Below are 15,754 nucleotides of genomic sequence, written 5' to 3'. Positions count from 1 at the left end.
TAAACTTAGGATTCTTCTTTTAGGCGATGTGTTAGCAACCTGTCACTATTTGAATCTCAATTCTATCTTAAAGCCAAATAGCTGAACGTGGCCTATCAGTCTTTTCAAGGCTGATGGCTCTGACTACCCCGCAAGGGATATAGACGTGATGATATGTATGTATGTATAAAGTATTAAGATGAGACAGGAGATAATATATTACATTTCAACGTTAGTGAATAAGGTGTCAGTGTGCCTCGTTGTATACGCACATAGTATTGCTTTGCTTCATTCGTGAATACCCAATGAGGTACGCAGCTTTCACACGTCAATAAAGTTTAGACCGTTGTTTGCGAATGACTTAGGCATTTTGTAAGTTTGGTAGTTAGAAGAAAATGCAATAGCAACCCCATGCAGTGCCTGTCACTGTCGGAATCAATGTTATTCTCGGTGTCAAATAAGTGTCAAACATGCGAGCGCGAGCATGAAAGTTTGTTTTGATATTATTTTTTTATCATACAAAACTCATTTTAAACTTCTAGTGTGGAATATTTAACGAAATAACACTACTAATGTTTACCAACCAAGACCATGGATAATAACTCTGATTCACTAAAAAATTTCGAAGAAATATTAATGCAGCAAAGTACTAAGAAGGCAGACATTTATCAAACCAGCAAGAAAGATAATGCACAAGATTTCCAAAGTCAAATTGAGTATAATCCTAGAGACATCATCCGTGATATATCAGCTCAAATAAAAGCTATTCATAATGCAGACTGTTTGATTAGAAAGAAATGTGTTAATCAAGTGTTGGCTAAACACAAAACTTCTGGTTTTGTACCCATAAATGAATTGCAAGCTGTGGTATGTAACCTCTTTTATACAATGTTAAAGTACCTTTGCTACTGCTACATTTAAAAGATTTAATAATTTTCATAAGCCAAACAAGTTCCTGATAAACTTTTTTGTCACACACTCCATGGTCACTATGGTCACATGGTTGCTTTAGAATGTAAATGTATGAAAATGATTTATTTAACAAATTTAGTTTTATCTGGTTTCTGTTAAACTTAATTAATCTTACAATTTTTAAATCTTTTAAATTTAGCTCTAGTTTAGGTATCCAAAGAATTCTGTTTTCGCAGATTAATTTAAGATCACTTACGATATTGTTGAAGGCAACTTAAGAAATAACTATTATTTGGACCATGAACCATCAGATGAATGTGATGTTTAACTTTATTATTTTAGCCATAAACCATGAGAAGAAGGTGCTGTGTGATTCCCAGCACTTTATAATAGGACCACTCCATATCTTTTACATGGACGTTGTATAAGACGACCAATGCAATTATTTAATGCTAGCCCCTGCAAGACGTGTTAACTCAATAAAGAAAAATATTATCATGGACTATTTCAAAATCACATAATAACTGTCACATCTTTTGGCTTGGCAACTTGGGATGTAAAATAATTTACTTAAAGATGACATGGTGCTGCTCCCAAAGCATCAGTGCAGAAGAACAATAACACACTGCACTGCAGCATTTCCTCCTACAATGTCAACTTCACAATAATCCAAACTTAGAATTACATAAGAATTAATGTCATCAAAGTTTTTTTTTTGTCATGGGACACTTGTTTTTGGCCATTTCAATGTGGGACTTAAACTGTTTTTGGTGCTTGTGTTGATGCAATATTGAAATTTAGTTGTGATGAGAAACAACTTTTTAAAATGATCTTTGTGACATATTCAACTTTAATTTTTTATGTGTTTATATTTTAGGTACCATCTAAGAAAACATCTAAATTTGAAACACAATTTGTGCTAGATACACAATTAATCAATGTTATAGAAGATGTTGAAGCCATGAATTCGCGTAAAGGTATTATTACCCAAGAATTTGAAAAATCTTTCTATAATTCAAATTTAGAAAGTAAACTTAAAACTCCTGGTAATACTACAGCCGATTGTGCAAAAGATAAAGACCAAGACGATTATTCTACAGATGTGAAATTTACTGAAAATAAAGGTGAAATTAATAAAGATGAGATGAGAAAAGATTTTTGTTTATCAGATGTCAGTCCAACAAAAGATGTAAAAATATGTATGGATGATAATTGCACTGCACTATTGGATCAGTGTGTAGAGGTGGAACATAATATTGATGTACAAGATTTTATAACAGTTACAGATATAAATTCCAGCCCTGTTATAAATTTAAATAATGGCAATAAATCTAAAAGTATGTCTCCTTTAGTGTATAATTTAGAGTCTTTTGAAAAGTTTGAGAAGTTAGCTCATCCTATTATTGAAGAAAGTGATGATATAGAAACAGCTAAAAATCTTATTAATTCCCAGATATTAGGCAAAGAATTGTTATTGCAATCAAATTTTGAACCAGAATTTAAAACCAGAGAGCCATCACTTAGCCCAGTACTTAGAATATCCAAAACTCCGAAAGTAAGTTCTGATAAACTTGATGCAGTAAGACAAAGTTCATCACATTTTAAAATAAAAATGTTGCCAGATGTAACTGACATTAATAGCAAAGATATTGATGACAAGCAAGAAAGTGGGCCTACATCATTGTCTATTTTAGATGTTATTACTGATTCGAAGGAAGAAAGTAAAAGGAAATCATTCAATTTTGAAGACGAAATTTTGTTCAGTAGTGACGAAGAACTTGACAATAAGGAAACAAGTCTAAAAGAATTACCGTTTACATGTGCCTTAGAAACTTCCTTTTATGATCACTCTAATGTTTTAGACACAACTGTGTATGTGGGTTTTCAGACAGCTAGTAACAAATCTATTCAGGTATCCGCTGTTTCTTTTAACCGAGCTAAAAGTATTTTAGATGATGAAACAGATGGTACCAAGACTCCTACTTTAAAAGAGTTAGTAGAAAGTTGTGATATGATTCCTAAAACTAATAAGAGCGTTCTGAATTATAATCAAATAAAAGTAAAACAAGATGACAGTCCTAAAACCGCTGATACCCACTTTATTGGATTTAAAACTGCCAATGGAAAAGCAATAAACATATTGGATAAAAATATAGATAAGGCTAAATCTATATTTAAAGATATTGATGACACTAGTAAACAAATATTACAAAATGGTAACAAACTCAATGGTTTTAAAACCGCAAGTAACAAAAACATTTATTTGTCCGAAAAAGCATTATCAAGTTGCAAAAGAGTATTTCAAGATATAGATTTAGATATCAACTTTGACGAAGACAATTTGCTGCCAAAAAATGAACCTTGCTCTAAGAGAATAAGACATAGTTTAGATAAGGAAAGTAGTACAAGTAATGTTGCTGTGAATTTGATTGAAAAAGAAAGTATAGATACAAATAATATTAAAATAGACGAAGATATTTTATTGGAATTTGAAGATGATTTAACTTTTAACGAGAATTTAGGCAAAGAGAGCAAAGCTGTTGATAGTGAGGCGGAAACTACTCTAGAAAAAAATATGAGCAACAATTGTGTTGTATCTAATAGAAGAAAATTAGATCAAAATGATTTTTCATCAAATATCAACGTTGGTTTTAAAACTGCAAGCAATAAAAATATAACCATATCTGAACAAGCTCTTACAAGAACAAAAAATGTATTTCAAGAGTTTGATGTTTTTAATATAGATACCATAAGTGATTGTTACTTAAGGGATAACGCCAAATGTGATAATATGGAAGATAATGTAGTACCTACTACTAGTGTTGTAGGATTTAAAACAGCCAGTAATAAAGAAATAATAATTTCTGAAGATGCTATCGCGAAATCTAAAAATATTTTTCAAGATATTGAAATTTTGGGAGATTGTAAAACAAGTGACATGGAAAGTATTGTTGATATGAATGAAAATAAAAATATTAATGAACCATCGACAAGCAAGGAATCTGGTTTTAGAACAGCTAATAATAATAAGATGACAATATCTGCATCAGCATTGGCAAAAACCAAACATATTTTTAAAGATTTAGATGAAAACGTTGATGAGAACAAACTGATACAAGAGAAAAACTTAAACAAGATGTTAGATGTTGCTTTACGGAATCCAAATATACAAGAAGGCAAATTTAATGGATTTAAAACAGCTAGTAATAGAAAAATACAAATATCAGATGATGCTTTAGCAAAAACTAAGAAAATATTTGAAGATATAAATGATGAAAAATATAAAAGTGTAAATCTTGGTTTTCAAACAGCTAGCAAGAAACCAGTTCAAATATCTGCTCAAGCATTAGCAAGAAGCAAAAAGATTTTCGAAGATTTGGACAAAGTTGAAGAACCAAACAATTTTGAAAAGGTTGTTGCGAACCCTGTTTTTAAAGGATTTCAGACTGCTAGCAAAAAAGAAGTGAAAATCTCCGCTGACGCTTTGGCCAGAAGTAAAAAGTTATTTGAAAATTTGGAAAAAAATAATAGAACCAATGTTTTAAATAAAGATGGCAGCGCCATTCATTTTCAGAATCATTCTGAAAAAGATTTCCAAGGTTTTCAAACAGCAAGCAATAAAGAAATTAAAGTTTCTGCTCAAGCGTTAGCTAAAAGTAGAGATCTATTTAAAGATATAGAAAAAGGTGATACCACGTTCAAGACAAAACCACTCTCGCAAGAAGGTGATAAAAATGAAAAAATATTACCTGTATTTACAGGATTCCAAACAGCCAGTAAAAAAGAGGTGAAAATTTCTCCTGAAGGTTTAGAAAATAGTAGAAAAATATTTCGAGATTTAAGCGAATTTAAAGAAAAAGAAATTAATATTTCCAATGATACTATAAAATGCTTTAATAATTTCAAAGGTTTTCAAACTGCAAGTAATAAAAAAGTTGTTATTTCTGAAGACGCGTTGAAATTAGGAAGACGGATACTTAACGATGCAAATGCTAATAACAATAAAAGTGGTTTTTCTAAACCATCATTTAGTTTCAAAACTGCTAATAATGACAATGTCGAGATATCTGAAGAAGCTCTGATAAAATCTAAAGAATTTTTCAATGACGATCATGAGACAGATAAAATACCTAATTCAAGTATTTTAAAAACATATAATTTAAATTTCAATGAACCAAAGTTTGACAATATAGATAAACTTATAGATACACAAGTAATTAAGAATTTTGAAGAAACATTGAACACAGAAGATTTTAGATCACCAGAAAACAAATGTAAAAGATCAGGCAGCCCGATACTCTCTTGTCCTAAAGCAAAGAAGAGAAAATTTGCGACACCATACAAAAAAGATAATTCCGAAAATATTAAACAACCTTTGATCAAACAAATTGACGTATGTGATGATGGTTATAAGAAAAACAAAAAATATACACTTAAAGATATAATGGCAATGGAAAATAGCAATACTGATAAAGAAATGACTACAGATATAACTGTAAATGACATAAAAATAGACGAATTCGAGTTTGTTGGTGCAAGAAATGATATATCTAATTCAATAATATCACAAGATGACCTCAAACATCATTTTTTAAAGTCAGTCAATAAAACTTTAGTTCCCGATGGATGGTTTGAAAACCACGTTAAATTAATTTTATGGAAATTGCTTAGTTACGAAGTTAAATTTCCTAGATCGATGTATGGGGTGTGTACAGCGAAAAATGTATTGGCCCAACTCAAATATAGATATTTCAAAGAGTTGTACAATGCTGAGAGGCCCGCTTTGAGGAAAATACTCGAAAGAGATGACGTGGCTTCAAAAACTTTGGTTTTATGTGTCAGAGATATTTATAATGATGGCGCAGAAAAAAGGTGGGTAAACTTTTTAAGTTTTTGTATCAAACATTAAAGTTCAATGTTATATTTGTGTAGTTTTAAAGTTGTTGTAGCAAACTATCAAACAAATAGTAATTTTCTTTTCTTTATTTTACTTTTGACTGTGGGTCTTTTGCGTCTATATACCATAGATAACCTACATACTATTTCTCCTAGTTGTATAGTCCCAACTAATATTATGCGAAAGAAAGTTTATTTGTTGTCTCTTCACGCGTTATCTACTGAACCAATCTTCTTGAAATTTTCCGTATAATTAGGTCTGGAGAAGGAAAAGGCTTTTTATTCCAGGAAAATGTAAAGGTCCCGTGCAATTTGCGCTTTTTGTAGGTGCCACTAAATTCCCGCGGACGAAGTTGCGGGCAAAAGGTAGTAGACATATTAATGGCAATTCAGAAAACGTAGGAATTGCTAAAACTATTACACGTGAGCGAAACCGCGTATATGCTAGTTACTTACATGCCAAAGCAATAACTGTTGAATAACATTCCAGTGATACCAACCAAACGGAGTTACTTCTCACAGACGGTTGGTACAACATAAGGACGTGTATAGACAAGATGCTAGTTAAATATGTTAACAATGGCAAAATTAAAATTGGCACTAAACTTGTTACTAATGGCGCTGAGCTGGTGAACTGTGAGCAAGGGGTGGCGCCTTGGGAGGTAAGGTTACATCTTCTTCTTCCATGCCTGTTCCTCATTTGGGGTTGGGCCTCCTGTTAATCCGGCCCCAAGACAGTAAATCTGGGATTATTCCTGTATCCACGTTTGCCTGTACCAAATCCTAAGCTATACAGTTGCCCGCCACGTTGCCTGGTGCCCCGTACTCCTGTTTAGGTCAGGGATAGCCGAAATTTGTTGCACGGCTTTAGATGCGTCCCTCCTCATGACATGCTTGTACCATCGCAGGCGACTTTCTATCATCTTATTTACGACGGTAATCTTATCTAGGTAAGGTCTAGTTCCGGTCGGATCGTTACTAATCTGGAAAAGAGCCCGGGACATGCCTTTGACCATGGATCCTGGATTGGGTGAGTCAGGTTTTTACACGAAGCGACTGCCGTCTGACCTCCGCAACCTTAGCAGGTGAATCTAACCCGTATGCGATTATGGTTACACATCCAGTTGCCTGAATGTGCAGGTTTCCTCACGATGTTTTCCCTTGCTGTTAGAGCATCGGGTTAGTATTCAACTAATGTCCTTAGAAAATAGTCATTCGTATGGCTGAGGTGGGATTCGAACCTGTGGCTTACTGCACATCACTTTTTTATTACCGGTGTTTTTTATTACGGGTGTCTTACGAATTCGACCACCGACGCTCCTTTACCAAAATGATATAAATGAATTGAGAAGGTGCAAAAGAAATTCATCAAATTACTTAACTATCGCAATAATGTAACAGATATGTCATATAACATTTCTCTTAATCGCTATAACATCTTATCCCTTCAGAACCGTCGTACCCAATTCGATATAGCATTTTACATAAGATAATAAATAACTTGATTGATTCATCTACACTCCTTTCGAAAGTAAATTTTATGTCCAAAGCTCGACTTCCACTTCGCTTCTCTCGCAATCTACACATCTTAGTCCCCCTCAGCTTCGCAAAAATTACACTCGGAATAACTTTTTCTACCGTTGTTTATGTAATCACAATAAAAATTTCTCAGACGTTGTCATTTTTTTTAAACGCATTGCAGTCCACAAAAAATTTAGTTCGTAATAAGCTGTTCAATACAAAACTAAGGTACAATACTACATATACATACATACATACATACATAAAATCACGCCTCTTTCCCGGAGGGGTAGGCAGAGACTACCTCTTTCCACTTGCCACGATCTCTGCATACTTCTTTCGCTTCGTCCACATTCATAACTCTCTTCATACAAGCTCGGCGGTTTCGGGTACTTTTGACCTGACCCTTTACCAGGACGTCCTTAATTTGATCAAGATACGTTCGTCTAGGTCTTCCCACTCCGACCTTTCCCTCCACACTCTCCTTGTATATCTGCTTAGTCAACCTGCCTTCATTCATCCTCTCCACATGACCGAACCATCTTAACATACCCTTTTCTATTCCTGTAACTACATCTTCTTTCACATCACAACATTCCCTTATCACGCTGTTCCTTATCCTGTCACTCAATTTCACACCCATCATACTCCTTAACGCTCTCATTTCCACTGCATTTATTCTGCTTTCATGCTTCTTTTGCCATACCCAACTTTCATTCCCATACATTAATGTCGGGACCAACACGCCCCTGTGCACAGCCAGTCGAGCCTTTTTGGATAGTTTCTGACTGCTCATAAAGGCATGCAAAGCTCCATTCACCATGTTCCCCGCGTTCACTCTCCTTTCAATATCACTATCATACTTGCCATCTGATGTAAACTTTGATCCTAGATATACAAACTCTTTCACTTGCTCCACTTTTTCTCCTCCAATCAAAATATTACATGCTGTCATTTCTTTCTCCATTTCAAAAACCAGTGTTTTAGTTTTACTTACGTTCACTTTCATTCCTTTCTCTTTTAAAGCTTCATGCATACAGTTTACCATCTCCTGTAACTCCTCCGCTGATGACGCCAGTATAACCTGATCGTCGGCATAGAGCAGACATTTGACGAGTAACTCATTCATCCTTAATCCACTTTTAGACTCTTTCAAATCTGTCAAACAGCTATCCATAAATAGGTTGAACAGCCACGGTGACGCAACACATCCTTGCCTAACGCCTTTCTCAATCTTAAACCACTCAGTGTGCGCTCCGTTTATCCTGACACAAGCACTCGAATCCTCATATAAGGATTTCAGTGCTCGTATTAAGAGACTGCTCACCCCATGCATAGAAAGTGCTGACCACAATTCATTCCTCTCAACTCTGTCATAGGCCTTTTCCAGATCTACGAATGTGCAATAGACTTTTTGACTCTTGGCCAAAAACTTTTCGGCTATGCACCGCAAGGAAAAGACCTGATCAGTACATCCCATTCCCTTTCGAAATCCCGCTTGAGCATCCCATATTTTGTCATCAGTTTCATTCCTGACTCTATTAATCAATACCTTAGCATACAATTTGCCGACGACGCTAAGCAGGCTTATACCACGATAATTTTTGCAGTCCAGCTGTGACCCTTTTCCTTTGTAAAGTGGCACGATAACAGCCTTACACCAATCTTTTGGTACTCGGCCGCTTCTCCAACACAAATTGAAAAGGCAGTACAACTGACTAGCTACTACGCCTTTTCCTGCTTTAAGCATCTCGACCGACACTCTATCACACCCAGCAGCCTTTCCCGCTTTCATACTCTTAAGTGCTTCCACAATTTCGAACATTTCAATTTCGCCTTCCATCTCATTCTCTTTTTCTTCGCTATAGCAGAAATCTTTCTTATTTCCTTCCTTTTTTTCAAATAAACTTTCAAAATAGTCCTTCCATATCTTTAGTACACATTCTTCTCCTTTCACAACGCTACCATCCTGGCATCTGATCCTAGTCAGCTCTCTGGTTATAGTATTTCCTCGGGCTGACCTTACGGATTTCCAGAATACTTTCAGATTTGACTGAAAGTCTTCTGATAGCCTTTTATCAAAATCCTCTTTATACTCTTCTTTCTTTCTAATCACAGCTTTCTTAACCAAATCTTTCATTTTCTTATATTCCTTACGTGCTTCATTCACATCTTCATCTATAACCTCTTGCATTCTTAAGTTAGCTTTTGCTGCTAACAAATCCAGCCATGCTTTCTTCTTTAATCGCACAAGTTCTTGCACATCTTTACTCATCCACGCATTTTTGTGATTTTTTCCTTTCCTTCTTCTACTTACACCACACACTTCAACAGCTACTTTCACAATTCTTTCTTTAAATTCCTTCCATCCATCTTCAATATCGCTCATTTCCTCTAAATCTTCAAATTCATCCTTCAGTCTATTAATATACTTCTTACCTACATCCATATCTTGCAAATTTTCTACTTTTACTCTTTCCAAAGCGCTGGTTTGCTCCCTTACCCTGTGCCGCCAGCGATTGAAGATACCCCTTATCCGGGATATCACCAGTAAATGGTCCGAGTCAATGCCAGCACCGCGATATGCACGGGTATCCAGCACTTTGTTCTTCAATCTTTCATCTACAATCACAAAGTCTATCATACTTTTTAAAATACCTTCCACTCTTGTGTAGGTGTGGATCTCTTTATGTTGAAACATTGAGTTCGACACAAAAAGATCCCACTCTAGACAAATTTCTAATACACTTCTTCCATTATCATTCACCTTTTCGTCACCAAACGCACCAAGCACTTTTTCATATCCATCACGCTTTACACCCACCCATCCATTAAAATCACCTAACATAATAATCTTCTCATTTGGCTTGGTAACTTTCAATACTTCTCTTACACTATTCCAGAACTCCTCGTTTTCGCTTTTTGCTGATGTTGTACCCCTCGAACCCACATCCCAAGGTGCATAAACACCTAGAACGAAGATCCGAGTGATTCCAACTTTCAGCCTAATCCATAGAAGACGAGGGCTGACACACTCATACTCATTCACGCACTCAGCCATTCGTGCAGAAAGAATTAGACCGACCCCTTGACAGCCTCGGCTGGTACTGGAAATTCCAGACCAATACGCCGTGTAAGGGCCGTGCTGCGTCGCGTCGCATCCTTTCCGCTTCGTTTCATTCACGCACAACACATCCAAACGTCTTTCATCCATCATCTGGCATACTTCCTCAATCTTATCCTTCATTCCTCCTCTTACATTCATCGTCGCAAAGCGGCTTTCAGCAGACCGCATACCGCTCCCGCCGGGAACGAGACGTGATGGGGTGCGGACACCATCGCCGCCATCTAGGTGCTCTTTCAAAAGATTTGCATCCATGCGATTCCCACGAGACGCTAGGGAAAAATTTTGTCCGCCCCAGCAGAGCCCCGCATGCCAGGGTAAGGCTAGCCATTACCTGGGGGTCGCCCAACCCCATGGCGGAAGTGGCACGCTCGAGACTAGGCTCGCCCCTAGCCATGCTACTTACTACATATACTACATATACATACTTGTAATCGTTTGATGTCTACTCGTATTTCTGTTTGTATTTGTTTTTCTACGCAACTCGATGTCCTCCTCTTACTTTATATAATTGCCTTTATCTGATACCTACCAAATTAGTTTTTCTTTTACCATCTCTTGCTGTTTGTTATAAGCACGCAATTTTTTATTGTAGGTATTATTGCTCGACACTGTTTGGTCTATCTTTTTAAAACGGTATTATTGTACTTATTTCTTTCTTATGACTGTTTGTGTCAAAAAAAAAAATGTCAAGTGTCCATCTCTATTTTGCTCCATCATTATTCTAAATCGTAAAAATATAATTCCAACTATCTTTTAGTCTTATAAAGCATAATTTTTTCATCAGGATATATCATCGGTTCGCCTCAAAATACCCGGTAACTCGACCCGGCGCGCCCGCTGGGACGCCCGCCTCGGTTACCATGCCAACGCCGCCATCTTGTCTCATCTGACAGCTGTCACGCCAGATGGCGGGAAAATATCGAAGCTAAGAGTTTTGGTCGCGAGAGTGTACCCACCGCTTTACGTTGAGAAGTTTGAGGATGGAAGCACCGGTAAGTTTTGTACAATTTTTTGATCAATTAAATTTTCTTAACCGACTTCAAAAAAGAAGGAGGTTTGATCGTATTTTATTATGTACTTTTTTAGTTGTAGGTACTTGCTTTATGCTTGAAATACCTTTCTGAGAGAGAGAGATAGAGGGAGTGACGAAGAAGAGAAGAGAGATAGAGGGAGGGAGAATACAGAGCGTATTCATTTAATTTCACGATATATTTTCAGTGACAAGATCAGAACGTCTTGAACACATTCACCAGATGAAGTACGAATCTGAGAGACAAGCGCTCGTGGAGAAGATATACGAGGAAGTGGAGAAGGAAATGTCCGACGAGGTAGGATGTCATATTTTTATAACTTGTTGTTCGTTAATGTTAACCTTTATTTTATCAGAAGTGCTTATTTAACCACGACGGAACTTGACCACGACAAAACTTCACCACGACGGAACTTGACCACAACGGAACTTGACCGCGACGGAACTTGACCACAAATGCCCAAATACTCAAACTCGTCGATCTACTTATGTTTTGTGTAATACTATGTTTGCTTCCAGGATTCACCTGAATCCGAAGACCAAGACATCGACAAACGGTCATTGGACAGCGGGTCTCAAATAGCGAGACTGTTGAAAATGAGCAAAGAGCCTTCGCAATTTAGGGTGGGTCATTACCTTTTGGCCTTCTAATGGCCCTATTCTGAAATTGAGATACATACTTCTTAGTCAACCTGCTTTCATTCAGCCTCGTCATTTGACGGCCTCTGTGGCGCAGCGGTAGTACGCTTGTCTGTGACACCGGAAGTCCCGGGTTCGAATCCCGGTCATGGAATGATGAGAAAAGATTATTTTCTGTTTGGGTTAGGTCTTGGATGTTTATCTATATAAGTATTTATTATAAAATATAGTATCGTTGAGTTAGTATCTCGTAACACAGGTCTCGAACTTACTTCGAGGCTAGCTCAATCTGTGTAATTTGTCCCGTATATATTTATTGATTTTATCCTCTCGACATGACCAAGTCATCTAAGCATTCCCTTTACTATTTCTGTCCAATTGAGATTTACCTGTTAAATATGTTTGTTTGTTAACTCTTTATTGAACATAAAAAAATTACAACATAATTACTGGTATTTTTTAAGGTAGGTTTGTTATTGTATTACTTACTAGAGGTAGCCCGCGACTTCGTCCGCAAGGAAACCCTATCAATCCCGCGGGAACTTCGGAATAAAAAGTAGCCTATATGTTATTCTGGGTCTTCAGCTACCTACATCGTAATCAGTTCAGTAGTTTTTGCGTGAAACAGCAACAAACATCCATACTGACATACAAACTTTCGCATTTATAATATACTAGCGACCCGCCCCGGCTTCGCACGGGTGCAAAATTCGGAAAAAATTATACATAAAAACCTTCCTCTTGAATCACTCTACCTGTTACAAAAAACCGCATCAAAATCCGTTCCGTAATTTTAAAGATTTAAGCATACAGACAAACAGACTAAAATAGCGACTTTGTTTTATACTATGTAGTGAAGTAAGATGATATCAATCTATTGCAGGCAAGTCTGACAGACTCCCAAAGGCGTCTTCTAGAAGTCTACACGGCATCGAAACGGGACAAAATGCTCCAGAATATCCAGGATAAGGTCTTTAGCAGGATGTCTGCCGCCAGGAGTGTGGTGCCTCTGCTCAGGGTGAGAGTCACTGATGTGTTCCAGGGCGATGTGAACAGAGGTGAGTAATTGTTCGGCTGTATGGTGTCATAATGGAATTGAGATGTGTGTGAGTGACAGGTTGCTAATACATACATACATACATATGGTAGCATTAACTTAGGATTCCTCTTTTAGGCGATGGGCTAGCAACCTGTCACTATTTGAATCTCAATTCTATCATTAAGCTAAATAGCTGAACGTGGCCATTCAGTCTTTTCAAGACTGTTGGCTCTGTCTAACCCGCAAGGGATATAGACTTGATTTTATGTACATATGAAATTCGCTTTTTGTTGTCCTGCCATTTTAATCACAAATTTCTCCTCTTTGGTAAAGAATTCCAAATGTTGAATATTTTTATTGAAATATTGTTTTAACTTTCCAGCCCTTTTAACAATATGGAAACCGAACGACGCGATATCGGAACTCATCACAGAGGGCGCTTGTGTCGATATTCTCAATGTCGTTCCCACCGCTGTTAGGTGAGACGTAATTACTAGCTTTAGTCCGTAAGTTAATAGTATAGTATAATGTTATAGTTATCGTTCGTTAGTAATAAAGATGTGTGATATATTCTTTCTTCTGGCTTTAGTACCGGTTGAATCTTCATTTCTCAGAATATTTTTTGGCATAATTATCGTTTTTTATAACGTTTAACATATTTAACTTTATTAGAAAAAGATTGTGCCATTAAATTAAGTGCATACTTTAGTTCTCTCCTACTCATTCTAATTGACATACTTGAGAATAAATATTTATGTTTTTAGGTATTCAGAGCTCCAACTATCCGCCGGCCGGCAGACAATTTTCAAGCAAACCGACCCAAAAAATCGAGACAAATTATTACCATACGTAAAATCTATAAGCAGAACTTGCTACCCCATCAAAGAAATAATAACACACCCCACCATGGTCACCGATTACAATGAAATCGATACGGCAGGCATCATAATCGAAATCGATCCGTCGCATAATGCTTTCAAATCGATTTCGCAATTCCAAAACGTCTACTTGACAGATGAATATAAGAATATAATCTGTGTCAACTTTTGGGGTGGCATAAAGAAATTTGGCTTCGAAAACGTATTGGATACAGGACAAGTGGTCGCGTGTGTTAATTTGCAAAAGAGAGTTGGCAACACCCGCAAAAATATACCTCAGTATCGCGCGACCGAGTACACGTATTTCACGAAAACTCCCAAAAGTGTTGCCGCTCGAAAAATTGTTGAGGATCTATGGAAAGTTTTAAAGAATAAAAGTTTTGTGCAAGAATGTTTAGTTGTTAAGAATAGATTGTTTAAATGTAACTTTTCTAACGAAAATATTTCTCCGTATAGGTTTCAGAATCACGATTTGTCGAAAAATAAAGTTTATATAGAGTCTCCTTTAGCTAGATCTAACAAAATCACAGACGAATTTAATTTATCCGGTCTTGATTTCGAGTCTACATTCAGGCAAACAGAACCACAAGAATTATCACCGAAGGCATTGTTAAGAAAAAAGAGAGTGTACGAAAAAATATCTAAATTAAAAATGTACGGTGAACCACCACCTTTAAGTCCTATAAATATAATAAACAAATCAAAAAACGCTACGAAATCTTTCAAAAGTCCCCTTTTAAACTCAAATGTTACCAGTAATTGTGATACTCCAGTTGCCAACGCAAAAACTTTACCCGAAAATATGGGAAATAAATTAAGTTGCAGTCCAGTGTTGGCATTACATAGAACGTTAAGAAAAAGTGTTAATCCTGTGAAATTGGATTTCAGTAGTGTTGCCAATGATGAAAACGATGTTGATCATTTCGCGGAGGAGTTTGATGCTAGTCCGCCTTTAAGTCTAGATTGATTATACGCCTAAACCGATACGCAATTTTACAGTGAGATAAAAGATTGTGAGGAAAGCTAAATATTCAGACAATAAATGTAATCCACGCTTTGGTAGGTTACCGTAAAAATTTATATGTTTGTGATAATTCTGTCGAATTTTAAATTGTTTATTATTATTTGCTTAAGTTTCAAATGTCGATTGTTAACTAATTAAGATTTTATATTATGTTTCTTTGTACATAACTGCTGTTAAATATAATATTAATAACCATGATATTTCTGTTTTTTTTATATTTATTTCTCTTATTAAAGCATGTTCCCGGTTTCATTGTCAGCTATTGGCTCCGATATATTTTTTTTCGGAGTGAAAAGTTTATGAAAGTTTGAAATGAAGGCAAGTTTCCAAAAATAAAATGGGATTCTTCGTTTACGCGATGGGCTATTAAACCATACAGCTGAACGTGGCCTTTCAGTCTTTTCAAGACTGATGGCTCTGTCTAACCTGTAAGGGACATAGACGAGATTGTATGCATGTATGGGCGGTGGGACACTGTAAAATTGATCATCGATCTCCTATCGATGCCAAGATTATAACAAGTTTTGAAGTCAGGCCTGTAGAATGAAATATTCTTGTAGATGTTGTAAAAGGCGACCAAAGAAATACAACGTTCATATATTATTGTTCCTCTAAGCCCGGCACGGCACGTAAAATGATAGATAATATCATGTGTTTGAAGTTTCAAGTTCAACTCTTTGGCAAGTGATTTTTATATACAATGTGATAG

The 15,754-nt window shown here is 36.3% G+C and overlaps 1 protein-coding gene across 1 annotated transcript; it reads left to right on the top strand.

Annotated features, from left to right (window-relative positions):
- The first annotated feature begins 451 nt into the window (after positions 1–451).
- LOC106131013 (breast cancer type 2 susceptibility protein homolog) lies at positions 452–15,223 on the top strand. The gene is made up of 9 exons (XM_060952955.1): positions 452–846; positions 1,769–5,763; positions 6,278–6,449; positions 11,220–11,427; positions 11,654–11,763; positions 11,985–12,089; positions 12,988–13,162; positions 13,526–13,622; positions 13,908–15,223. The coding sequence occupies exons 1-9, from the start codon at positions 571–573 to the stop codon at positions 14,986–14,988; spliced, it is 6,219 nt and encodes a 2,072-aa protein (XP_060808938.1). The 5' UTR covers positions 452–570; the 3' UTR covers positions 14,989–15,223.
- Positions 15,224–15,754: the final 531 nt, after the last annotated feature.

Source organism: Amyelois transitella, chromosome 30 (genome assembly GCF_032362555.1).
Source record: "Amyelois transitella isolate CPQ chromosome 30, ilAmyTran1.1, whole genome shotgun sequence".
NCBI classification, from domain to species: Eukaryota; Metazoa; Arthropoda; class Insecta; order Lepidoptera; family Pyralidae; genus Amyelois; species Amyelois transitella.
The sequence above is the reverse complement of the archived record's forward strand: the minus strand, read 5'-3'. Positions and strand labels throughout refer to the sequence as shown.

Bases quoted from the DNA above. Each gene is read 5' to 3' on its own strand.
- LOC106131013 (XM_060952955.1), top strand. From the start codon at position 571: ATGGATAATAACTCTGATTCACTAAAAAATTTCGAAGAAATATTAATG. The intron at 12,090-12,987 runs GTGGGTCATTAC...AATCTATTGCAG, and splicing joins AAGAGCCTTCGCAATTTAGG to GCAAGTCTGACAGACTCCCA. The intron at 13,163-13,525 runs GTGAGTAATTGT...TTAACTTTCCAG, and splicing joins CCAGGGCGATGTGAACAGAG to CCCTTTTAACAATATGGAAA.